The sequence below is a fragment of the Microcaecilia unicolor genome, chromosome 2 (genome assembly GCF_901765095.1).
Source record: "Microcaecilia unicolor chromosome 2, aMicUni1.1, whole genome shotgun sequence".
Taxonomy (NCBI): domain Eukaryota; kingdom Metazoa; phylum Chordata; class Amphibia; order Gymnophiona; family Siphonopidae; genus Microcaecilia; species Microcaecilia unicolor.
In genome coordinates this window covers 293,568,669-293,595,528 of record NC_044032.1, presented here as the reverse complement: position 1 = coordinate 293,595,528, position 26,860 = coordinate 293,568,669, and the positions used below count along the sequence as shown (strand labels likewise).

The 26,860-nt window shown below is 46.1% G+C and overlaps 1 protein-coding gene across 1 annotated transcript in view; it reads right to left on the bottom strand.

The window, feature by feature from the left end:
• The window catches only part of FREM1 (FRAS1 related extracellular matrix 1), a 307,907-nt gene that overhangs the window by 136,303 nt on the left and 144,744 nt on the right, over window positions 1–26,860 (bottom strand). The window contains 2 exon segments of the mRNA XM_030194282.1: window positions 16,403–16,667; window positions 19,614–19,809. Coding sequence (XP_030050142.1) covers window positions 16,403–16,667; window positions 19,614–19,809 — 461 coding nt within the window.

Genomic DNA, 26,860 nt, shown 5'->3' with positions numbered 1-26,860 from the left:
TTAGTGGGGGATGCTCAACTGAGAAGTAAAAGAAGAGAGAACAGATGAGAGACTGTAGTCTGAAAAGGATTTTAAACATGCTGAAGTACACTAATAATAATAATTCCTCCAAAATAAGGACTTTGAAATGGATCCTGTGATTTTGTGATTGCAAGCTTTGAGGTCCTTTTACTAAGTCGTGCTAGCATTTTTAGCATGTGCTAAACGCTGGAGACATCCATGGGTGTCTCTAACTTTTAGAACATGCTAAAACTTAGCACCCTAAAAACCTTTGCATGCCTTTGTAAAAGACCCCTTCTGTGAACTGCAGACCTCGATCATTCAGAGAGCCTATCTATGGTACCAGGACTTCACTGTAGGCTACTGTGCCTGATTCAGATTCATCTTGAAGAACAAATGATGCCCTAGTGTATTTTTGTCTCCACCTCTGCCTAGTTCTTTCCCTAGTGACAGGGAAGAAGCTAAGGCTGCCATTTATCGTGCATGTACCCCAAGGGGGAGGAAAGAACAGGGGGCAGCCCACTGACTCCCTTATAAACCATGCACTTTCCCTGCACTGTCTGCAATTCTGTGGTAAGGGAGTTGGCTATAGATCTTCCCATCTGTCATGGAATCTGAAGCGATGAAAACAAAGTCACAGAAATGCCAACCCTTGCCAGCTCATTGCAAAGCCGAGCTAGTGTGTCACAACGGAGGGCACCAGTTTCCTGCAGCCATCACCTGGTGGTCAGCGCTGCTAATCGCTGGTGTCCATCTGTCCAACATGCATTTACCACTTTTCTGTTCTTCTTAAGGCCAGCAGCCCCAAACAACACAGAGAGATTAGTAACTCCAAAAATGAATCAGTGGAGCATTAAAATGTGGTCATTTAAAACCTTTATTATTAAAAGTCACTCCTGCTGCTAAAGGTCCGCCACGGACGGAAATCTATTGCCAGGCCATGCCAGTGGCAGCAGCTGTCACCAGAACTCATCAGCAAGAAATGCTAATGAATGAGGGCTGAAAAGGAGGAGGCCCTGTTGTATGAAAGGACCCTGGTCATGTTTTCATTAAAATACAAATCTCGTTCATTTTGTCTTGGTTACCAGACTGGTCTGGCTCATCCCTATTTGGAAAATGGCAGTTTGGGATGACAGATTCTAAAAATCAAACAACTTTGTTTCAAATCTGTTTTTTTTTTTCCTCATTTTTTTTTGTCAGAATTCCCATCACCCCACACTCTTTCTACAGAGTTCCTCTTTGTGCTTCTTTTTTTTTTTTTTATGGAACAGAACTATTTTTTTTCCCTGCTTGTGCCTTTGAACAAAAGATTTGACCGCTAGTTGTTAGAACTGTCTTTCAATTTGGAGATGGAATCTGCTGAACTCTTTGCTGCTGTTCTTTGGTTGTGTGCCCATGAGGCAAAGTCTTCCCATCTAGGGCTCAGAAACAAAGAGATGAGCAATGAGCTATAACAATTAGCCAATTATTTGAAGAATTAACTGGTTCATTAATATTGCTCAGACGTGCTCATGACTGACCTGCATTCTAGGGTAGTATCCACCCCTCAGTCTCATGGCACAACAAGAAGTTGTTTTAGAAAGACATAATCTAACAACACTTCAGAATCAATTTGGCATACGTGGTTACTTTCAGCATCACCAGGAGCATAAACAATAGAGGGGGGAGACAGGAGGTGTGTGTGTGTGTGTCTTTCTGTATGTATGTGTTTGTATCAGTGTTGCCAGGTGGAAAAATTTTTTCCCACCCAATCCAGCGTAAAAACCGCCCAAACCCGCCCAAACTCAAACCCCGCCCCTGACACCCCCCCCCCCGCGTCATCACCCCCCGCCGTCACCGGCCCCGCCTCCCCCGTCACGGCCCCGCCTCCCACGTCACTAACCCCGCCCAAAACGTCACCAACCCCGCCCCCCGCGGCCAAAAAAACCGCCCGAAAAACCGCGGAAAAGAAAAAAAAGAAGCCCAAAAAACCGCGACCCGCCGCGGGCAAAATTTTCCCACGGCGGGTCACGGAAAACCGCCCAATTGGGCGGGAAAACCGCCCACCTGGCAACACTGGTTTGTATGTGTGTGTACTGGGCTGGCCTTGCCACTAAGCAGAATTTGGGGGGGGGCATAGCGTGGCTCCAGCGCACATGAGAATCATCCCCCTGCTGGTCTGTCACTACCCCCCCCCCCCCCCAGCTACCTTCTCCCCCAATGGCCTGAAACTTAAAGAAGATAGAGTGCTGAGCATGCCCTGTAGATATAGGCCCACACTGAAGCACTGCCTTGTCCCGCCCCCCTCTGAAGCAGGCTTCCTGCCAGAGGGAGGCATAACATGGCAATGCTTCAGCATGGGCCTGTACTTAGAGGGCCTGCTCAGCACTCTATCTTCTTTAAGCTGATGGCTGGGCTGACTTAGGATGAGGAAGGGGCCGGTGTCAGTAGTGTCCCAGAAACGGGGAGGGAAGAGGGGAGATGCTGGACATAGGGTTGGGGTCAGGAAGGGAACATGGGATGCTGACCAACTGGGGTAGGGGGAGAGAGAGAGCGGGGAATATGGTCACATGGAGGAGACAGAGAAAGGAAAGGGAGACGCTGAACTGTAGGGCCTTAAGCAGTGCTATTCAAAGTACTAGGTCAAAGTACTAAAGTAAAAATAAATGCATGTTTTAATACTTAACTAAATGAAAAAGTATAGTGAAGATCACATAAAAATTACTTAAGTAAAAAAGCTATTACCTAATATAATACTTACACATACAATTAATGCAACTACCAATGTTTTTATCCCAACAGCTTTATTGCTCTAAAATTCAATCCACTTTGCTTTTAGTACAACTAAATTTTGAAAATGACTGTCACTCGTGTGGGTGAGCTTTTGAGTAATTATTAAACCAGCACAGCTAAAAAAGCATTCAACAGTGCAGCAGGAAGTGGAATGTTCAGTCTGAGTTAAAGTTCCTTCAAATCAGACTGGGCTACAATACTACTGATGCCTTGTGACTCGGTCTGCAAATACTGATCATGGAACAATTGATTTCTTATAGCAAAGAATACTTTATCATCATCATTATCATTGCCATCTGCATTAGAAGCAGTGCTGTCTAATTCATCACTTTTATCTTCATCTTTATTTTCGTTATCATTGGCATATTGTCCAATTATAGTGGAGTATTTAGTTCAGCAGTCTGGGGAACTGGATTCAGTTCCCAATGCAGTTCCTTGTAATCCTGGGCAAGTCCACTTAACCCTCCACTGCCCCAGTACAAAATAAGTACCTGTATATAATATGTAAACTGCTTAGATTGTAACCACAGAAAGTTGCCCACTCTCATCCCCCCCCCCCCCCCCCCCCCCCCCACCTACCATCACAGAGAAAGCTTTCACAAAGTTGGAATTATTGTCTATTGTTGTTCTAACAATTATTCATCTGATGACAAAATTCATATGAGTATCTTAAGAATTGATGCAAGAACATTTATGTGTTCATTTCAAAACAAAAGAATGTGCAAAAAGTGGCACAAGGGGGCAGATGAATGTGTTTCTCACAGGAAAACGTTTAAACCATATTTTAAAAAAGAAGTTTAAATCGATATTTGCTAAAAAAAAACATTTTGAGAATTTTGGGGGCGTAACAAGGGTGTGAGACGGGCGTTGTTATGTGATGGACAGTTTTTTTCTGATATCGGATAACAACTAATTTCCTTGTGCTGGAAAGAAAAATGTTGTGTATTAGACCTGCTTCAAAGCAACTATCTCCAGACTAAACTCGTCTTTGGACCCAATATGTGATTTTGCTGAGTTGGCGAGTAGAGAGGTGGAATTGTTGGTTTGTGAAAAAGAGTGGTCTGGTCTGTAACCTTTGTTTCTTTGCCTCTATCTGAACCTTTGGACCCTCACATTTTTTTGCCTCTGTGTCTCACCTCCTTAAGTCCCCTTCCCACACCTCCCATTCAGACCTCCTACCTGATTGTCTTCTGTCCTCTCATTGTCCTGTTTGACCACTCCCAGTTTGTCATTGTGCTTTGTGCTGCTGCTGTTTATAAGTGCATACATAAGTACATAAGTATTGCCATACTGGGAAAGACCAAAGGTCCATCAAGCCCAGCATCCTGTTTCCAACAGTGGCCAATCCAGGTCACAAATACCTAGCAAGATCCCAAAAAAGTACAAGACATTTTATACTATTTATTCCACAGATAGTGGATTTTTCCCAAGTCCATTTAATAATGGTCTATGGACTTTTCCTTTAGGAAGCCATCCAAACCTTTTAGAACTCCGCTAAGCTAACCACCTTTACCACATTCTCTGGCAACGAATTCCAGATTTTAATTACACGTTGAGTGAAGAAACATTTTCTCTGATTCATTTTAAATTTACTACATTGTAGCTTCATCGCATGCCCCCTAGTCCTAGTATTTTCGGAAAGCGTAAACAGACGCTTCACATCTACCCGTTCAACTCCTCTCATTATTTTATAGACCTCTATCATATCTCCCCTCAGCCGCCTTTTCTCCAAGCTGAAGAGCCCTAGCCGCTTTAGCCTTTCTCATAGGGAAGTCGTCCCATCCCTTTTATCATTTTTGTCGCCTTCTCTGCACCTTGTCTAATTCCACTATAGATTTTTTGAGATGCGGCGACCAGAATTGAACACAATATTCAAGGTGTGGTTGCACCAGGCAGCGATACAAAGGCATTATAACATCCGCATTTTTGTTTTCCATTCCTTTCCTAATAATACCTAACATTCTATTTGCTTTCTTAGCCGCAGCAGCACACTGAGCAGAAGATTTCAACGTATCATCAGCGACGACACCTAGATCCCTTTCTTGGTCTGTGGCTCCTAAAGTGGAACCTTGCATGACGTAGCTATAATTCGGGTTCCTCTTTCCCACATGCATCACTTTACACTTGCTCACATTAAACGTCATCTGCCATTTAGACGCCCAGTCTTCCAGTCTCTCAAGGTCCTCTTGTAATTTTTCACAATCCTCCCGCGATTTAATGACTTTGAATAAGTTTGTGTCATCGGCAAATGTAATTACCTCACTAGTTACTCCCATCTCTAGGTCATTTATAAATATGTTAAAAAGCAGCGGTCCCAGCACAGACCCCTGGGGAACCCCACTAACTACCCTTCTCCATTGAGAATACTGACCATTTAACCCTAATCTCTGTTTTCTATCTTTTAACCAGTTTTTAATCCACAATAGAACATTACCTCCTATCCCACGACTCTCCAATTTCCTCTGGAGTCTTTCATGAGGTACTTTGTCAAACGCCTTCTGAAAATCCAGATACACAATATACAATATGTTTGTCTGAGGACTGTGTGCTGTTGCTAGGAGAGACTGTGCTGTGTGTTTGTGTGAGACTGGTGCTAGGAAAGTGAGTGCTGGGGGCTGGTGCTGGGTCTCACTAGATGCAGTAGGTGGAAAAGTGCACAATGGTGTTACTGGACTTAGTGGGTTGCACCTGTGATGTGGGACACTTGCCTGGTGGATGCTGTCCTTTCTCCTTTACCTGCCTGGCTGTGTGGCTGTCTGACATTTTTCCTGCTCTGTGGGATGTGGAACAAAAGCTAGCAGACCAGATGTACAGTCCAGGGCCGCCAAGAGGGGGGGGGCAAGGGGGACAAAGTTCCCCAGGCCTGGGCCTCCAAGGGGGGCCTGGCGCCGTAGTCCCACCCGCCCTCCGTTGTTAACCATCTGCCACCGGGCCGGGCCCCCTGCATTGAAATCACAGCGCCTCTCAAGTCCGTGTGAAAGCGCTGCAGGCAGCAGCAGATCGCCTCCCTTCAGGCCTCCTTCTCTACCTTTCTCCCGCCCTCAAGAAATTGAAACAGTAATTGAATATTCACATGGCTGCCTGAGCCAACAGTCTCGGCAGCCATTTCTAAAGAGCGATGCGGCCACAAGGCATCAGCGCCGACAGCGGGCAGGAAAGACTGGGGATCTTTCCTGCCCTGAAGACTCCACTGCACCACCAGGGCAGACTTGGGTATGTGCCAGGAGGGCACCCTGTGGCTCGGGGGAAGGGAGGCAAGGAGTCAGATCATGGCAGTGGTGGGGAGCAGGAGGGAGCGCCAGGGGGCCCCTGGAGACACAGGGCCCTGTGCAACTGCTCCTCTCGCCCCTGCCTGAGACCGGCCCTGCCACCACCGCTGCCACCCACCACCACCGCCACCATCCCCTGCAGCCACCGCCACCCCCTCCGCCCTGCAGCTGCGAATGAGAGTGCTCTGCTGGCTACAGGTCCTTCTTCCAGCTGCTCAAACTAGTAACCTGTATGCTCCTAGACCTAGCCACTAACCACTAGTTCATGCTGATTTGGTAGGACATGGCCCCTGATCACCAGCATTTCTGCCTTCTTCTCCCATCTCTCCACCCTCTGAGAACCTCTAGTGCAGATGGGTTTCCTATCAGCCCCACCCCCCCATACTATCCAAGCTTGCTGGAAAGAGGGTGAAATAGAGAAAGCAGCCAGCACAATTTTATTCCCCAAACTTTACCTAATTCCCTAGCTTGGATTCTTAGGCCATGGATGGTCTCCTTGGGAAGAGGCTGTACCCCATGCATTCCACAGGGGTGAGGTTCATGGGGTCTGCATCCAGCAGGTTGACTCCAGCCTTCCACCTGACAAACCTCTTCAGCTGCCTCCATTTTCTTTTGGTGTCCTCTGTATCTCTATTTGCATGGTGGACCACTTTAAGCCTGGCATATTGTCACCCATTTTTTCTGCTTGGTGTAAGCACAGATAATTTGCCCCTTAGAGCAAACAGATTGGCATGGTGTGCTACTATCTCCTTCCCTAGGAGCTCTATCTCAGCATCGCTGAAATTGAGCTTCCTGATAGGCGCCTTCTTTTTGGATGCCGTTGCCAGTGTGGGCTGTGCAGGTTTGAAAATCCCAAAATGCACGTTCCGGGGATGAACTTTTTTCTTTTTTTTTTTAATGGCTCACACATAAAAACGTTCTAAGGAGAATGATATCTAAAAAAAAAAAAAAGGTGATTTAGATGCCATTTTCAACCCTCAATGATGCTTTAATGTTGCTAAAAGAGAAGTGGCTTATCATCAGCCAGGAATCCCAAACACCTGGGAAACTGACTCTTATGATCTCCATTCTGCCCCCACAGCATCAGGCAGCTGAACTCTGAGAGACATGAGCCAGCTGGAGTCCCTATTTGCCACTGTCTACAGATACACAGAGACATCTGAACCTACCCTTCCCCTTCTGCTAAGGAGATGACCTGAGATCTTGTCTGCCCCTTGTTTCTGCTAATCAAGGACTCCTTCCTTTTTGCAGGACCTCACTGCTAGACAAGATATAGCACAGGCACTGGTCAGCAGTAGCACAAGGGTCAGCAGTGAACTTTGCAACACACTGTTTTATCCTATTTGTGTATATATTGTTTTTAATGCTCCTCTGCTGGCCTAAACTGACTGTTTATATGAACCTCACAGGCCCCCTCCTCTTGCTGCACGATCTCTGCAAGGGAAGGGGAGAGAGGACTGAGGAAAGACCTGATGTCGGCTGAGTGTATGCCATGGGGATGACAGGGGCAGAGCAAGGTGTGTGTGCCACAGGGATTGAGGTGGGGGCATTGCAAGGTGAAAGTGTGCCATGGGAATGAGGGGGGGGGGATGACACAGAGCAAGGTGAATGTGCCATGGTGATGGGGAGGCAGGTAAAGCAAGATGACAGTGTGCTGTGGAGATTATGGGGGGAGAGGGGGCAGAGAAAACTGAGAACGCACCAAGGGGATGGGAGGGAGGCAGAGAAAGCTGTGTGTGCCATGGGATTGGGATGGGAGAAAGCTAAGTGCACAGGGTCGCTGAGAGGGGGAGCAAAATTCTCCAGGCCTGGCCTCCAAGCTTCTGGGTCTGTCTTCTCCTGATCCTGTGTGCTGCCCAGGGCCCAGATGATTGCATCAAATTCACAGGTTCAGTGAGGTTGCAATAAGTGCTCCCATTTTATTGTACTAGCCCTCTCCCCTTGGAATAGTTTTGCCCCTGGATATATGCTTGGAGATCTCTAGTAAGAAGTTTAAGTCACACTGAAAGCCTACTATTTCGTTCAGGCCTTTCTTGACTGATTGGCTTCCTGTCTCCCAGGTGTTGGTGTTGGTGGCCCTGGTTCCGTTTACATGTCCAGCAACATGTCCTGCCTTATTTCTCCATAACTATCCCTCCTCCTGTTTCTTACTGACTGCTGTTGTTTTATTGATGCTGTAAACTGATACTCTATTTATTTACTTATTACATTTGTATCCCGCGCTTTCCCACTCATCGCAGGCTCAATGCAGCTTACATATTAACAAGAGAATACAATCTGTAGTATCAGAATCAACAAAGGAGGTATGTGGTAGGACAAATGAACAAGAGATAAATGGGATAAAAGAGGTATGAGGGAAAGGATAGGGATAGGTAAGGACGTAGAGCGATAAAGAAGAGGTAGGAGAAGAGTTTGCAACTGATGCTATATATACTGCTTGTAACCTAGGCCACTATCCACCTTATAATCGAAAGAGAAAAACGCCTAGATTTCGACCCAAATCGGGAGACAGACGTTTATCTCACAAAAACGAATAAATCGGTATAATCGAAAGCCGATTTTGGACGTTTTCAACTGCACTCCGTTGCAGATGCGGACAAAGTTGATGGGGGCGTGTCAGAGGTGTGGCGAAGGTGGAACTGGGGCGTGGTTATCGGCCGAGGAGAGATGTACGCGTTAGGGCGATAATCGAAAAAATTAAGGCGTTTTTAGCGAACATTTAGGACACTTTTGTTGGACCCTTTTTTCACACGAACAGGTCCCAAAAAAGTGCTCTAAATGACCAGATGACCATCGGAGGGAATCGGGGATGACCTCCCCTGACTCCCCCAGTGGTCACTAACCCCCTCCCACCACAAAAAATGATGTTTCACAACTTTTTATTTTCACCCTCAAATGTCATACCCACCTCCCTGGCAGCAGTATGCAGGTCCCTGGAGCAGTTGTTAGGGGGTGCAGTGGACTTCAGGCAGGTGGACCCAGGCCCATCCCCCCCCACCTGTTACAATTGTGCTGCTTAATGCTTAGTTGTCCAACCCCCCCCCCAAACCCACTGTACCCACATGTAGGTGCCCCCCTTCACCCCTTAGGGCTATAGTAATGGTGTAGACTTGTGGGCAGTGGGTTTTGAGGGGGATTTGGGGGGCTCAACACACAAGGGAAGGGTGCTATGCACCTGGGAGCTCTTTTACCTTTTTTTTTTTGTTTTTGTAAAAGTGCCCCCTAGGGTGCCCGGTTGGTGTCCTGGCATGTGAGGGGGACCAGTGCACTACGACTCCTGGCCCCTCCCACGAACAAATGCCTTGGATTTATTCATTTTTGAGCTGGGCGCTTTCATTTTCCATTATCACTGAAAAACAAAAACGCCCAGCTCACAAATTATCGAATAAAACATGGACGTCTATTTTTTTCGAAAATACGGTTCGGTCCGCCCCTTCACGGACCCGTTCTCGGAAATAAACGCCCATGGAGATAGACGTTTTCGTTCGATTATGCCCCTCCACGGGGCTCATTTTCAAAGCACTTAGACTTACAAAGTTCGATAGGTGCTTTGAAAATATGCCTCCACATGTCACCTTTTGTTTATTCTTTTCTTAAATCCTTTACTGTAAACCAGTTATATCTGTTTGGATTAGCAGTATATTAAATAAAGGTGAAATGTGAAATCTGACAGATAGGATAGAGGTCTATAAAATATTGAGTGGAGTGGAACAGGTACAGTATGTGTGAATCATTTGTTTACTCTTTCAAAAAAGTACAATGACTTGAGGACGTGGCAAGAGATATTAGTATAGTCAAGTTTAATAAAGGTTTGCATGAGGTCCTGGAGGAAAAAATCCATAAACCATTAAGGTGGATTGGGGGAAATCCATTGCTTATTCCTCAGATAAGCAGTATGGAATCTATCTACCTTTTGGGATCCTGCTAGGTACTAGTGACTTGAATTAGCCATTGCTGAAAACAGAGTACCAAGGTTGATGGACTTTTGGTCTGATTCAAAATAGCAAATCTTATGTTCTTATGGAAAAGCAAAATACACTGGAAGAGCCAAGAGATTAAACTGTTCTAGACTGATTCTTGCACAATAAATGCTGTGCTGCCAGTTATTTATCAAGGGACTTTCACCAGACATGTTCTGCTTGATAAGGCACCCATTGCTTCACAAAATTATTTAACCCTCCATGTCCTTGTCTATATATCAAAAATTAAATTGTACATTCAAATTACAAAATTTTTGGCAGATTTTTTTTTACTAGTCGTATAAATTAGCTAAGAATATTGTACATGTTCTTTTGAAAACACATTTATTAGCATTTCAAGCAGCAAAGTTTGGTAAGGATATTTCTTCTATTGTATTAAACGCTATGGATGTTTTTATTTTAGGCATCAGATCAAAACATATTTATTTCAGACATATGTATGTAATCACTTACAGTACAGATTTTTGCGTTAGATTCTCTTTTTTTGTTTGTTTAGCTTTTTCTTTTATTCGTTGAAAATGCTGTCAGATGATTGTATTTCCTGATTATGGCCAGTCTCTACGATTGTTATCCATAGAACTGCAAGGCTATTGCAGAATATAAAATGAATTATGTTATGTTATGATAGCCTCAGTAGCTCATGTACAATATTTTTGGATAATGCATTGATCCAATGAAAGTCAACACATGCAGAGAATTAGATTTACTTCAGGTGACATATAAGCTACTAGATCACAGCATTACATATTCCAATAATTAAACTGGATATAAAAGCTTTTTCTCTCTTTATCTGAATATTTTCTTTTTTAACATTGGTCATGACATGGTTTTCTCCTAATTCCTCGTCCAGGTTCTAATTTCCATATTACTTTCCTTCTCTCTCCTATCTTCATCACTTTTCCCCCTCCCCTGATATCATTATTTCCCTTTCATCTAATTTTTCTTCATTTTTTTCTTTGTCTCTAAACCTCTTCCTTACTTTACTGTCCCTATTCATTCACATGGATATCATCCTTCCTTCACTCTGTTCTTTTCTATCCTTCATCATCTCTAACTCTCCAGCTTTCCCAGACTCAACACTACACTAACTCTCTCCTTCGTTATCTCTGTCTTCCATCAAACTCCTGACGGACTTACTCCCATCAGTCTCTTGATATATGGATCCCTTCTCCTTCACCAGCCATCACCCCTCTCTTTTACCACTCCTCATCATACCTGCCTTGACTTTCTCACCGCCTCTCAACCATTTCACTTCATTCAGCTCCAATGGCATTTTCCCAGCCCCTTGTTTGACTCCCCCACCACATCATCCCCACTTTGACTCCCTTACACAATTATCTCCTCTCATATTTCCCTCATCACCCTCTCTCTGATTCATTCCACCCAGTAATGCCCTCATCTACTTTTCACCTCCAATATTCTTTCTATCATACATCTCCCCATAGTCCCTGCTGAGTCGTAAACCAATCCCTAGCACCGCTCTCTCCTTTTACTCTCTCACAAACTTCTCATTCTTCCGGTCACTCTCTGATCTCTTTTAATGCCATCACCCCCATCACCACCTCTTGCTATATGGTTCTCACCCTCCATGACCACTGCTGCTCCTCTCCCACCCCAATTCTACTTCAAGCTCTCTTCAACATTCATTATCACCCCTAGTTTTCATCCGTAATAGACCTTCCCCTTTTGGACCCACTTCCACTATCTCTTTATATACTAAGCTTTGTGGATCCCCATGTTTTGTGCCTCTGCACTGCTCCCTGCACAACCTCTCCTCCCACATTGTTCTCATATACCCTCTATTCTGGCTCTCTCTTGTCACCTCAGACAGTCCAAGCCTGAAGTGATTTTCTGTTTCTAGTTTTCAGGGATTTTATTTCCCCTTCCTGTGTTTCCTTCAGTATTCCCTTTCATCATGCTTCTTGCAACACTCATTCATCTCACCTCCCCATCATTCGCCTCATCTTGTTGTATCCCATCACCTCGCCCTCAAACTTATTTCTTCTAATATTAAGCTCCTTATGCTCTTTTAAGCATTCACTCATCCTGAGTCGCACCTCCAAAGACTGTCTCTACCACAGCCCCTTTTCACCATTTACCACTTCTCTCTCCCCCAAATTACTTCTACCTCTCTGATTATGTTCCAGGGTGCCTCTCCCTTCCCACCTCCCCCCCCCCCTAGAGTGGACGGAGTGGACACCGAGAGAAGAAATCAGCTGTTCTGCTCCCTTCTCCAGTCCCTCTCTTTGTGAACAATAAATAGAACAGCTGATTTTGAGTATGTGAGATCTGGGGCACTGGCCAATAGATGTACATGCCCTGTGTGTCCAAAGCTAATGAAGCCCTTGGCAGACCTAACAAATACTCTGACCGTGCAATACAATAGAGCATTGATTATCCAAACTTATTGATGGGGGAGGGGAAGGGGGAGGACTTGTATCTTTGAAGATAATCATAAATTCTGCTAATCAAATGCCTCCTAAAAAGCATTGACTCTCATTGGAATTAGCCTGGTGTGCAGGGTACAATGGATCAATCCTCTGCATTGTAACACCATTCCAGACTAGAATCTAATATGTCTCCTACTGCAGACACTAGGTAAAGGGGGTCATTGATCCCTCATACCATCCCCCACCCACTGGCACACACACTCTTTCTAGGACCCTGCAGTGATCAACTGACATCCTCATGCTCTCAGCCAGCAGAAACACCAGTTGACAGACACTCCTTAGGATGTACAATGGAAATATCACAGAAGTTAATTAAAGTCCTTCGCAAATTGATGGGGGTGGGGGATCACCTGAAAGGTACATGACATGAACCATGGCCATTGAATGAGAAACAACTCCAATGCATTGCAAAACTTCAACCCAGTCTTTCAGGAAATCACAGCACAAAGATTCCTTGTAAGGGTCTCTGTTCTAGAAAGAATTCTCTGTGGCACGCTATACATGTTTCCATATATTAAAAGAATGGTAGACTGAGTCGATAAACTGAGTCATAAAGCAGCAACATATGATTAAAGTGAATATCCTGGGGTTTTTTTGGTAAATGATTTTTCATGCAGGAGATCTACTTTAACACTTCTTCCCCTATGCCTACATTAGGAGATGCCTCAGATGAGGTGCACCTATGACTGATATGATCTCTACCTCCAACCCCAGGCCCAGCTACCATCTTCCTCTCCCCAAAGGTGCAGGAAGTTGAGTTCCAAAGATGAGTCACTTCTTCTGGAAGTGCGCATCACTTGCTTCAAAACTGCCTGACACTTACATAACAAGAAGAGGGCAATTCTATAACTAGGCACCAAAGTTAGGCCTCTAGATGCAGTGTTCTGAGTGCAAATTCTATAATGGCACCTGGGCACCAAGATTCTATTATAGAATTCTAGTGTAAAGTGGCATCTTTGTGTCTACAACTAGCCCCTCCCCCCCCCCCCCCCCCCCCCATGATATTCAGCTGGTGGCAGGCAGTGTGGTTAGCTGCTAACACCAGTGTTTACCCCAGATATTCAATGCCAGGCTGTATCTGGCGACTGACATTGAATATCCGGTTTCAGTTTTGTCCGCGGCAATTTAACCGGTTAAGGTGGTATGCTTAGTGGTTAAAGATAGGTCTGTTATTTATGCGGCTTATCTTAACTGCTAAACTTAGCCAGTTAGCACTGAATATTCACGCTTAACCTTCTAAGTTTTGTGACTATAGCCAGTTAGCGACTAACCGCTAAGCGCTAATATTCAGAAGAGATAACCGGCTATCTCGCACTGAATATTAGAGGTTATCTAGCTAAGTACTCAGTCATGACTAAGGGACCAAAAGGTGTCCTAAATAACCAAATAACCTCTGAGGGATTAAGGCATAAACCCCCTTACTCTCCCAGTGGTCACCGACCCTCTTTCACTTCCTAAACCTGTGAAAGAAACAGTACATATCAGCCTCTATGACAGTGTCAGATGCTATAGCCAGTCCTATTAGATCAGCAAGCAGGACCCTGGAGTAGCCTAGTGATCGGTGCAGTGCACTGGGGAGAAGGGGACCTAGACCCATATCCCACTCTAATTGATACACTATGTTCAAAACAGAAAGTTGGACGCTTTTCTGGTTTGAAAATGGCCATGTTCACTACTGGAATTTTGGAAGTTTTTTTGCAAAACATCCAAAATCAGATTTACACATCATATTGAAAATGCCCCTCTTAATCTCCTAACTGTAACTTACGCGTGTAATCAAAGGGAGTAGAGGATGGGTAATAGATACTACACCACTAGAACTGGTTCTTGAGAGGCTGTGCTTGATGTCTGCTTGTTTTCCAAATGGAGTGTTTTGGATATTCCTACTTATTTACATTTGGTTGAATATCATTGCAACCCCTGAGGTAGGCGTTTCATCATGCCAAAACAAGGACCATGTCGGGTCCTACTGTACAAATATTGAATAAATTATCTCTCAAGAGCCAGTTCCTGTGGTGGAGTGTCTACTACCCAACCTCTACTCCCTTTGGATTGGACTGTCTACGTGGAGGCTGTTTCCTGTTTGATTGTGGCTCTCAAGTTACACGTGTAAGTCAGAGCCCCGCCTATGACCCACCCATGCAGTGGTGTGCTGGAGCTGGCTCGCACCGGCTCGCAAGAGCCGCTTGTTAACTTTGCTCGGCTCTTGCGAGCCGGTTGTTGAAACCCGCGAGCCGGCTCTCCTCCCTCCCTCTTCCCTCACATCACCGACCTGATGAATTCTTCGGGGCAGGCAGTCTTGCCTGCCCACTGCAAGTGCTGACTCTCCCCCGCTGGCGCTGCAGGTTCGCGCTTTAAAATGGCCGCCAAGAATTCCAGAGGCGGCCTTGCGAGACTTCGCCCTTGTAAGTCTCAGCGGCCATTTTGAAGCGCGAACCGGCAGCGCTAGTGGGGGAGAGTCAGCACTTGCAGCGGGCAGGCAAGACTGCCTGCCCCAAAGAATTAAAGGAGTCAGATAGGTGACGGGAGGGAGGGAGGAGAATTCTATTAACAACTCAGGAGGGGGTGGCAGGGGAGAGAACTAGGGAGTCGCTGGGCATGCGTGGATCATGGAGGGGAGAGAAGGGTCGTCGCTGGGCATGGGTGGATCATGGAGGGGAGAGAAGGGTCATCGCTGGGTATGGGTGGATGGAGGGCAGGGGAGAGGAGGGTCACTGCCGGATTGGGTGGATGGAGGGCAGGGGAAAGGAGGGTCACTGGGTATGGGTGCATGCAGGGCAGGGGAGAGAAGGGTCGCTGGGTATATAGGTGCATGCAGGGCAGGGGAGAGGAGGGTCACCGGACATGGGTGGATGGAGGGCAGGGGAGAGGAGGGTCACTGGGTATGGGTGCGTGGAGGGCAGGGGAGGGTCGCTGGGTGCATGCAGGGCAGGGGGAGAGAAGGGTCACTGGACATGGGTGGATGGAGGGCAGGGGAGAGGAGGGTCGCTGGACATGGGTGGATGGAGGGCAGGGGAGAGGAGGGTCGCTGGATATGGGTGGATGGAGGGCAGGGGAGAGGAGGGGAGAGAGAAGAAATGCTGGACATGGATGGAGGGGAGGGAAGAGTGAGAAAGGAGATGAGATGAGGGAAAAGGAAGAGAGGAGAAAAACTGCATATGGATGAAGAAAATAGGCAGAAGTTGAGGACCAGAAATGAAGAAGAAAGGAAAGAAATAAATGGAAAGGAAGCCTTGGAAACGGAGTTAAGAGGACAGATAGCAGCAGAATCGGATACTGGGCCAGCATGATCAGAAAAACAGTCACCAGACAACAAAGGTAGAAAAAAAATCATTTTATTTTCATTATAGTGTTTGGAATATGTTCACTTGAGAATCGGGTGCTCAACATTAAAAGTTTATATTTATTTACTTATTATGGCATTTTATCCCACATTAACATGAATTAGATTGGAACCTGGGATCATTTAATTTTTTTTTCCTGGAGAGAGTAATGCATTGCCGGCCCCCCCCCCCCCCCCCCCCAGCTATAGCAGCTCTGCAATTTTGGGGTGGCGCAGAGGTGGACGGAGGAGGGGGTGCAGAGGTGGACCGGGGAGAGAGCCTGTTGTTAAAAATTTACCAGCACACCACTGCACCCATGCTTCACCTACATGTACACCCACACCCCTTGCATTTACAAGCTAAGCAAATTGCGTACCAACATAATAAAATAGGGCTGAGCATACACATAGCTTTCATGCATCTATAATTTTAGCACAGAAAAATGCTTATATTTAGAAAGTTATACAATGAAAGGGGGTTCAAGTACAGATAGCCAAAGGTTGGAATTTGGTAGCTGTGAACATATTTGAGCTCCCTTAATCCCTTTCCCCATTGGAGCTGTTCCTGGATAAGATGTGATGTGGATAAAATCTTTCTACATTACATACCTGAAGATGTCTTTCACAGCAGTGGTCCTGCTGGTGTGGACATAGCAGATGACCTGGGCTACAACATCCATTTGGCTGAAGCTCGAAATAGGGACACCAGGATAGCCAATGTACTCCACTTGCCCATACTTAGGGGGTAAGCTGATAACATAGAGCAGCTCCTCAGGTCTGTCTGTTCCATCCATAGCCAGGAGGACATCTGTGGTGAAGATGCCTCTGTCCCCCTTCGGCACATTGAGTGATCTTACAAAAACTGCAATATTCCCTGTAAAGACAGAACAATAAATTATGTTTATGGTCATAGAAGGATCAACTCTTCAGTTCTGTCGATGTGTATATAGTGTATATAAAGGGACCAAAGAGCATCAGAATCTGATACACTTTAGGGGGATCTTTTACCCCGGGCCAAGCTTTGTCTCTCAACAGCCCTGGTCCCAGCACACAGCGTTAAGTGTTATATAAACAAGGCATCCCAACTTCAGGCCCAGATTGTGCAGAATTCTCTTTTGAATTGTATATTTAATCTGAGTGGAAAACAGGAAAGTGTGCTTAGGCACTACAACCTCAAAATGAGTGAACTTCATATGATGCTTAGCCTCCTTCTTTAATACAGAAATTTGTGCATGGTTATAATTGTGCTTGTGAAATAAGTACATCCATAAACATTTGTGACTGTTTTTCCATAGAGGAAACTGTATAAGAAATGGCGTCAACTAATGACCAGAGACATAACCAACGGCAAGGTAACTACATAAATCATAGGAGCCAATGTTTCAAAATTATTGGGGGTGCTAAGTCCAATGGAAATAACCCTTCCTTGGACATATACAAAGAATTTCTCAATATTGGGGGTGCTCAAGCACCCACAGAGTCAGCTCCAATGACTCCTACCCTAGCTAATATTTAACCATCTCTCTGACCTCATGTGCAACTTTCTTTAAATCAATCCCCTTACTTTCTAACTCTTCCTACTTTCTTACCTATCTATATGTTACATCTTTGCTTTACACTTCACTATCAATTATAATGTTCTATTACGTATTGTGTTGATATTCAGGCTTATTTTCGAAAGAGAAGGGCGCCCATCTTTCGACACAAATCGCAAGATGGGTGTCCTTCTCACAGGGTCACCCAAATCGGCATAATTGAAAGCCAATTTTGGCCGTCCTCAACTGCTTTCCATCGTGGGACGACCAAAATTCACGGGGGCATGTCCGAGGCATAGTGAAGGCAGGACTGGGGCATGCCTAACACATGGGTGTCCTCGACCGATAATGGAAAAAAGAAGGGTGTCCCTGATGAACACTTGGATGACTTTACCTGGTCCTTTTTATCTTACAACCAAGCCACAAAAATGTGCCCTAAATGACCAGATGACCACTGGAGGGAATCGGGTATAACCTCCCCTTACTCCCCCAGTGGTCACTAATCCCCTCCAACCCTCAAAAAAATTTTTTAAATATTTTTTGCCAGCCTCAAATATCATACCCAGCTCCATGACAGCAGTATGCAGGTCCCTAGAGCAGTTTTAGTGGGTGCAGTGCACTTCAGGAAGGTGGACCCAGCCCCCCCCCCCCTACACCTGTTACAATTGTGGTGGTAAATGTGAGCCCTTCAAAACCCACCACAAACCCACTGTACCCACATGTAGGTGCCCCCTTCACCCATAAGGGCTATGGTAGTGGTGTACAGTTGTGGGGAGTGGGCTTTGGGGGGTTTGGAGGGCTCAGCACACAAGAAAAGGGAGCTATGTATCTGGGAGCAATTTCTGAAGTCCACTGCAGTGCCCCCTAGGGTGCCCGGTTGGTGTCTTCGGATGTCAGGGGGACCAGTGCACTACGAATGCTGGCTCCTTCCATGACCAAAGGGCTTGGATTTGGTCATTTCTGAGATGGGCGTCCTCGGTTTCCATTATTGGCGAAAATCGGAGACGACCATCTGTAAGGTCAACCTAAATTTTGAGATTTGGGCGTCCCCGACCGTATTATCGAAATGAAAGATGGACGCCCAACTTGTTTCGATAATACGGGTTTCCCCGCTCCTTCGCCGGGACGTCCTGCAAGGACGTCCTCAGGAAAACTTGGGTGCCCCTTTTGATTATGCCCCTCATTGTGAGTTGTATACCATGCCATACTTTGTATTGTTTTTGAATATTTTTACTGCTGTAATTGCCTATTGCTCATGTTTGATCTATTCTTACTGTACACCGCCTTGAGTGAATTCCTTCAAAAAGGTGGTAAATAAATCCTAATAAATAAATGAACAAATAAAAATAAATGCATGATATCAGCCAGTGCTTGTTGACATCAGTACATGCACAAATATCCTGAGATTTCAGCTGAAATAAACTGGCTTATCTCCCTTTAAGAAATAATAATTTATAAACAAAAGGATTGTAAGGGTAAATGTCAAGGACATGTGAATAGTATGAACAAGGGATTACAGGGTGCTGTCTTACCCGTGGCAGAAATTTGAATGAAATTGGATACACAATTCTAAAGCTATTAATGTGCAGATACAGTGATCTTATAAGGCCAGTTTCTCTGCAGGGAAGTAGGCTAAAAATGGGTTGAATAAGTTAATGGTATAATCTGCCCTCACTCTTGCAGTGGAATCTATTGCAGTGGCGTTCCTAGGGGGGGGGGGGCGGTGGGTGCGGTCCGTACTGGGTGCACGCTGCTGGGGGGGTGCCGCGCGCCTGTCCCCTACGTTTGTTCTGTGCTCCCTCTGCCCCGGAACAGGTTACTTCCTGTTCCGGGGCAGAAGGAGCATGGAAACGAACGGAGGACAGGCGCGCGGCACCCCCCCCCCCCCCTCCCCAGCGGCGTGCACCCGGGGGGGGTTCCTTTCCCAGGGGGGAGTTGTGCTGCACCCGGGAGGCGGGGTGCATCAGCGATCCACCCCGGGTGTCAGCCCCCCTAGTAACGCCACTGATCTATTGCAGTATTTCCCAAATTGGTCCTGGAGTACCTCCCCCCCCCTTGCCAGTCAGGTTTTCAGGATATCTGCAATGAATATGCATGAAATTGATTTGCAAGTGTAAGCAAATCAGTTTCATGTATAATTATTGTGGATGTCCTGAAAACCTGGTTGGCAAGGAAGTACTCCAGGACCAACTTGGGAATCACTGATCTACTGTAAAGGAAGAAAACATTTACACCATCCTTCATAGCATGTGGAGATCTATACTTGCTACAGAGCATGTAATTACCCTTTTCAGTGTCTTTGACTGTGATGTAGAAGTGCAGCGCTGGTGACTGGTTCTCGCCATCCCATAGATGAAAGATGAAGTTATCCCGGCTTTTGGAACCCAGGGCTCCTGTATGCACATACCTAATAAGGTTCATATCGATATCCTCTTGGGTGCACCTCATCCCTGTTTGGAGGGTTACCCAATCCTCCCCTACCTGAGGAAAAAAGAAACCAAAAAGCAAGGATATGAAGTGTTCAGATACTGTTTTGTTTTGCAAGGTAATTTACACCTTCTACAAAAATGCACTGAACTTGAACTCATACAGCAGAAGCTACTAACTTTTCTACTCTGAAAGCAAAGTCTGCCCCCTTCTGGCAGTTTTCAGAATTGCTTGCTCAAAGAGACTTGCACTGCAGATTGTAGACATCAGCCTGACCCTTAATGATGTGCTGCAATTTTAGAATTGCTTGGCTTTCAGCACTAGAATTCAGAACAGTTCCACAGTGTAAAGTGTCTCCATATCTACTGTAAGCACTGAGCAGTCCACTGTGCATGGGGGTTAGATGGCTTATGCCAAGGGATCAGAGTTTTCAAGGGATTTTAGGCCAGCTCTGAATTTCTGAAAACCCCATCCTTATGCATGATAGACCTGTAAGACTGATTTAAATGGGTAGATTTAAGGACTACAAAACTCACGCTGCTTTGGGATGTAAGTTCAAAACCAAAGCTGATAGAAAAGCCTCCATCCTGGAACTGGGAAACTTGGAGGCTCTGAACATGTGGAATAGTTTTGCTAATATATGTTTTGTCTTGTTTTGGCTTTTGATTTTGATTTTAACATACAGAAGAGTTGGAATAATATGAATTAAGTAGCTGGTAACGCAGTTGTTTTTTCCTTGCAAGAATAGAGTCCTTTGTAGCAGTAATATTTTGTTTTTTAGAAAAAGGCTACAATTGAGTTCACTGATACTACTACTAATCATTTCTACTACTACTACTATTTAACATTTCTAAAGCGCTACCAGGGTTACGCAGCACTGTACAATCAAACAAAGAAGGATAGTCCCTGCTCAAAGGAGCTTACAATCTAAAGGAGAAAAAAGTGCAGTCAATCAAATTGGGGGCAGTCTAGATTTCCTGGATAGAGGTACAATGGTTAGGTGCCGAAAGCGAAATTGAAGAGGTGGGCTTTGAGCAAGGATTTGAAGATGGGCAGGGAGGGGGCTTGGCGTATGGGCTCAGTTTATTCCAAGCATAGGGTGAGCGAGACAGAAAGGGCGGAGCCTGGAGTTGGCGGTGGTGGAGGGTACTGAGAGGAGGGATTTGTCCTGTGAGCGGAGGTTACGGGTAGGAGCGTAAGGGGAGATGAGGGTAGAGAGGTAATGAGGGGCTGCAGATTGAGTGCATTTGTAGGTTAGTAGGAGAAGCTTGAACTGTATGCGGTACCTGATCGGAAGCCAGTGAAGTGACTTGAGGAGAGGGGTGATATGAGCATATTGGTCTAGGCGGAAGATAAGACGGGCAGCAGAGTTCTGAATGGATTGAAGGGAGAATAGATGGTTAAGTGGGAGGCCAGTGAGGAGTAGGTTGCAGTACTCAAGGCGAGAGGTGATGAGAGAGTGGATGAGAGTTCGGGTGGTGTGCTCGGAGAGGAAGAGGCGAATTTTGCTGATGTTATAGAGAAAAAAGCGACAGGTCTTGGCTGTCTGCTGGATATGGGCAGAGAAGGAGAGGGAGGAGTCGAAGATGACTCTGAGGTTGCGGGCAGATGAGACGGGGAGGATGAGAGTGTTGTCGACTGAAATAGAGAGTGGAGGGAGAGGAGAAGTGGGTTTGGGTGGAAAGACAATGAGCTCGGTCTTGGCCATGTTCTGTTTCAGGTGGTGGTTGGACATCCAGGCAGCAATGTCAGATAAGCAGGCTGATACTTTGGCCTGGGTTTCCGCAGTGATTTCAGGTGTGGAGAGGTAAAGCTGGGTGTCGTCAGCATAAAGATGGTATTGGAAACCATGAGATGAGATCAGCGAACCCTGGGAAGAGGTGTAGATTGAAAAAAGAAGGGGTCCAAGGACAGATCCCTGAGGAACTCCAACAGAGAGCGGGATGGGGGTGGAGGAAGATCCATGAGAATGTACTCTGAAAATAAGGTGGGAGACATAAGAGGAGAACCAGGAGAGGACAGAGCCCTGGAACCCAAATGAGGATAGTGCAGCAAGAAGTAAATTATGATTGACAGTGTCAAAAGCGGCGGATAGGTCGAGGAGGATGAGGATGGAGTAGTGACCTTTGGATTTGGCAAGGAACAGGTCATTACAGACTTTAGTGAGTGCTGTTTCTGTTGACTGTAGAGGGCGAAAACCGGATTGAAGTGGATCGAGGATGGCATGAGAGGAGAGAAAATCAAGGCAGCGGCTGTGAACGGCGTGTTCAAGTATCTTGGAGAGGAAGGGTAGGAGGGAGATGGGGCGGTAGTTGGAAGGACAGGTAGGGTCTAGTGATGGTTTTTTGAGAAGTGGTGTGACTACAGCATGCTTGAAGGTGTCAGGGACAGTTGCAGTGGAGAGAGAGAGAGGCTGAGGATATGACAGATCGGGGGGGGGGGGGGAGTGACAGTAGGAGAGATGGTGTTTAGTAAGTTGGTGGGGATGGGATCAGAGGAACAGGTGGTGCATTTCGAGGAGGAAAAAAGGTGGGCGGTTTCCTCCTCGGTGATATCAGGAAAAGAGGAGAAGGAGGCCTGGGTTGGTTGGTTGAGGGAGTGGGTTAAAGGGTGAAGAGGAGGAGGTGGCTTGGTAGTGATTTCGAGGTTGATCTTCTGCACCTTGTCACAGAAGTAGTCAGCTAGTGATTGAGGAGAGAGTGAGGGGGGGGGGTGGGAGCAGAGGGCACTTTGAGGAGGGAGTTAAGGGTGGCGAAGAGACAATGAGGGTTGGAGCCGAGAGAATTAGTCAATTGGGTGTAATAGTCCTGTTTGGCAAGGAATAAGGAGGACTGGAAGGAGGATAGCATGAATTTGTAATGAATGAAGTCGGTATGGGTGCTAGATTTCCTCCAGAGGCGTTCGACAGATCGGGCGCAGAAGCGAAGGTATCGGATGCAAGGGGTCAGCCAGGGCTGGGGATTAGTACGCCTTGTGGGACGGGAGATGGATGGTGCAAGTGTGTCCAGAGCAGTGGAGAGAGTGGCATTGTAAGCAGAGACAGCCTTGTTGACAGACTCGGAGGACATGATGGAAGGGAGGAGATTAGAGATACAAGAGGATAAGGTGGGAGGGTCGACAGCCTGGAGATTCCTGAAAGTAGTGGTTAGTGTTGGGCGGGACTGAACAGTGATGAAGTGTGAAGGTGATCAGGTGATGATCTGAGAGAGGAAGAGCAGAGGCGCAGAAATTGGAGGGTGAGCAGGTAGAGGAGAGGACGAGGTCAAGACAATGGCCAGTTTAGTGAGTAGGGGTGGTGAAGCTCAGCTGGAGGTTGAAGGAGGATGTCAGAGTGAGGAACTGAGAAGCATAGGAGTCGGATGGGTCATCAGCATGTATGTTAAAGTCTCCAAGAATGAGGAACGGAGATGAGGGTTCAAAAAAAACAGAGAGCCAGGCATCAAAGTCGGTAAGGAAGGAAGGGAGGGACTTATCGGGGGGGGGGGGCGGTAAATGACTGCAACTCTGAGTGGCAGCGGGTAGAATAGACGGATGGAGTGAACTTCAAAGGATGAGAAGCAGTGAGACTGAGGTAGGAGGAGGGGTTGAAAACTACAGGAGGGCGAAAGTAGAAACCCGACTCCTCCTTCGCGGCCAACTGAGCGGGGATTGTGGGAGAAAAGATAACCTCCATGGCACAGGGCCGCGACTGAGGCAGAGTCATCAGGGGTGAGCCAGGTTTCAGTTAAGGCGAGCAGTTGGAGGGAACGGGAGATGACGAGATCGTGGGTGAAGGAAAGTTTGTTGCAGACCGAGCGGGCATTCCACAGGGCACATGAGAAGGGGAGGGAAGAGGGGGGAGGAGGGGAATAGAGATGAGATTGGAGACATCCCGGAATCGTTTGCATGGATAGGACGAGGAAAGGTGTGGGGGACCTGGATTGGGATTGATGTCCCCCGCGGATAGCAGGAGAAGGAGCAAGAGAGTGCGGAGGAGGGTGGGGGAGGTAGGGCGACGAAGGCGACGAAGACGGGATGCGCTTAGGAGGAATGGGGATGGGTTAATGGCAGGAAGGAAGTGATGAAGGTTGAGAGCTAGGAAGGAGGAGGGGGATAGGAGAGATGGTGAGGTGGTGAGGGACAGGGGTGGGTAGGGTATTGTAGTAGAGAGCAGGATGGGAGAGGACATGGATGGGCAGTGAGTTCCTGCGGTAACACAGCGGTAGGGGGAGGGGGAAAAGATTAGGAAAGGACAGGGCAAGGAAAAGAATGTGTACAGGGGCCATGAGTAGTGACTGAGATTTAAGCAACAGATAGAGTAACTGGGAGAAAAATAGATGTAAAGAGAAAAATGCCCCGCGAGGTGCGCAGCACCTAGAGCGGAGGCCCTGAGTGGATTGGAGCGGACCTGGGAGTCACCCCAGAGAAGGCTGAAAGGATATGCAGATGAGCTGCAAGTCCTCTACAGCACCTGAAAGAGCTGGGCACCTCTCAGCTGAGGAAAAGGCTTACCAGGGGTTAGGCCGAAGCCAGCATTCCTCCCCCTGAGGGTCGCCTGCTAGATGTACGCAGGGCTGTACACATTATATGCAGGTACTTTCTCTGTCCCTAGAGAACTCACAATCTGAGTGACCCTTTTACAATGCAGCGGTAGAGCAAATGAGTGGGTAGCATGCGCCAAATCAGCACTACCGCAGGGGTAGCGCAGGTACCCGATGGTAATTCTGAAGTTGTTGCGTGCTATTTCCCATGGTAGAAAATAATTTTCTCTCGTCAAATGTACGGGTTTGCGTAGATGCTGGGAAGAAGATATCCAACAACCTATTACAAATAAAAATTGGGAGCAAATATGGCGTTCGATAGTTCAGTGCGTCAAATCTTCTTCGATAGCACAGTCTCTTTATTTCTTTATGCATAGATCCCTCTGGACTCCTCTCAAGTCTCACCTAATTGACCCACATATTTCCAGTATATGTTGGTCTTGTCATTCCCAACAAGGTACCTTTAAACATCTTATTTTTGATTGTAGGTGTATCCAAGAATTCTGGAGTGGCATTTGGCTTACTCTGACAGATGTGTTTCACTTTACTGGTCCAATATTATATAAGTATCTGCTACTTAAGGATCAGTGTTTTCGTAGCATGTTAGGTTCTGATGCATGTATGCTTGTTAACACCATGCTTACCTTAGCCTTGAAAGTAGTTTTTGCACACTGGAAAGCTTTGCATCAAGCTACTCATCAAGAATGGTAGAATTTACTATATCAAACTTATAAATTTGAATTGTATCTTGCTAAAAAATCACCTCGTTTTGTTTCCTGTAAGGATAAATGGTCTTTGCTTCTGTCCTACTTTTCAGAAGCAAAATGAATAGAGTTTCTATTGCTAGTTGGCTAGTGTCGTGTCATATGCATGAATTTTGCTTTGTGTGAATCCTCACCCACCCCTTCCTGTTTTTTTTTGTGTTCTCCCATTGCTGGTAATAATGATTTGTATTCATTGCACTGTATTGTTCTGTATTACCATGTTTATTCGTTTCTGTTAATTTTTTCTCTTTTATCACAAAATTTAATAAAAATACTAAAAGAAAAAAGAAAATAATTTTCTATTTTCTACCACGGGGGCATTCCCAGCAGTAATCAGCAGTGCAGCTACATTGGCGCATACTGCATGATTACCATGTGAGTAGCACGTGAGCCCTTACTGCTAGGTCAATGGGTGGTGGTAAGGGCTCAGGTACTACTTTTAATTTTAGCGCACAGGCATTTAATGTAGAAAAGCTTTTTTTCCCAGCCGTAGCAAGAAATGGCCCAGCGGGCCAATTTCACGTGTCCCCACTACCGCAGGCCACCACTTTTTACCACAGCTTAGTAAAAGGGCCCCTAAGTTTTTGTACTTAGCGCAATGGAGGGTTAAGTGACTTGCACAAGGTCACAAGAAGCTGCAGTGGGAAAAAACCCAGGTTACCAGGATCAAACCCACTGCACTAACCATTAGGCTACTCTTTCAAATCAAACTTACATGATAACCATATAAGTAACTACTAACCAGAAAGCACATTTGAAACCAGACTCCCAAATAAAGGGTACACAGAAAAATGTAACAGAATTACTGAGCAGACAGAATAGGGTAATATAGAGGTTCCTAAACCTGTCCTGGGGGAACCTCAGCCAGTCAGGTTTTCAGGCTATCCACAAAGAATATACATGAGGTAGATTTGCATAGCAAGGAGGCAGTATATGCAAGCTGATCTCATGCATATTCATTGTGGATATCCTGAAAACATGACTGGCTGAGGTTCTCTCAGGACGGGCTTGGGAATCACTGGGTTAATGGATCTTTAGCTGATACAGTGGTGGAAATAAGTATTTGATCCCTTGCTGATTTTGTAAGTTTGCCCACTGACAAAGACATGAGCAGCCCATAATTGAAGGGTAGGTTATTGGTAACAGTGAGAGATAGCACATCACAAATTAAATCCGGAAAATCACATTGTGGAAAGTATATGAATTTATTTGCATTCTGCAGAGGGAAATAAGTATTTCATCCCTCTGGCAAACAAGACCTAATACTTGGTGGCAAAACCCTTGTTGGCAAGCACAGCGGTCAGACGTCTTCTGTAGTTGATGATGAGGTTTGCACACATGTCAGGAGGAATTTTGGTCCACTCCTCTTTGCAGATCATCTCTAAATCATTAAGAGTTCTGGGCTGTCGCTTGGCAACTCGCAGCTTCAGCTCCCTCCATAAGTTTTCAATGGGATTAAGGTCTGGTGACTGGCTAGGCCACTCCATGACCCTAATGTGCTTCTTCCTGAGCCACTCCTTTGTTGCCTTGGCTGTATGTTTTGGGTCATTGTCGTGCTGGAAGACCCAGCCACGACCCATTTTTAAGGCCCTGGCGGAGGGAAGGAGGTTGTCACTCAGAATTGTACGGTACATGGCCCCATCCATTCTCCCATTGATGCGGTGAAGTAGTCCTGTGCCCTTAGCAGAGAAACACCCCCAAAACATAACATTTCCACCTCCATGCTTGACAGTGGGGACGGTGTTCTTTGGGTCATAGGCAGCATTTCTCTTCCTCCAAACACGGCGAGTTGAGTTCATGCCAAAGAGCTCAATATTTGTC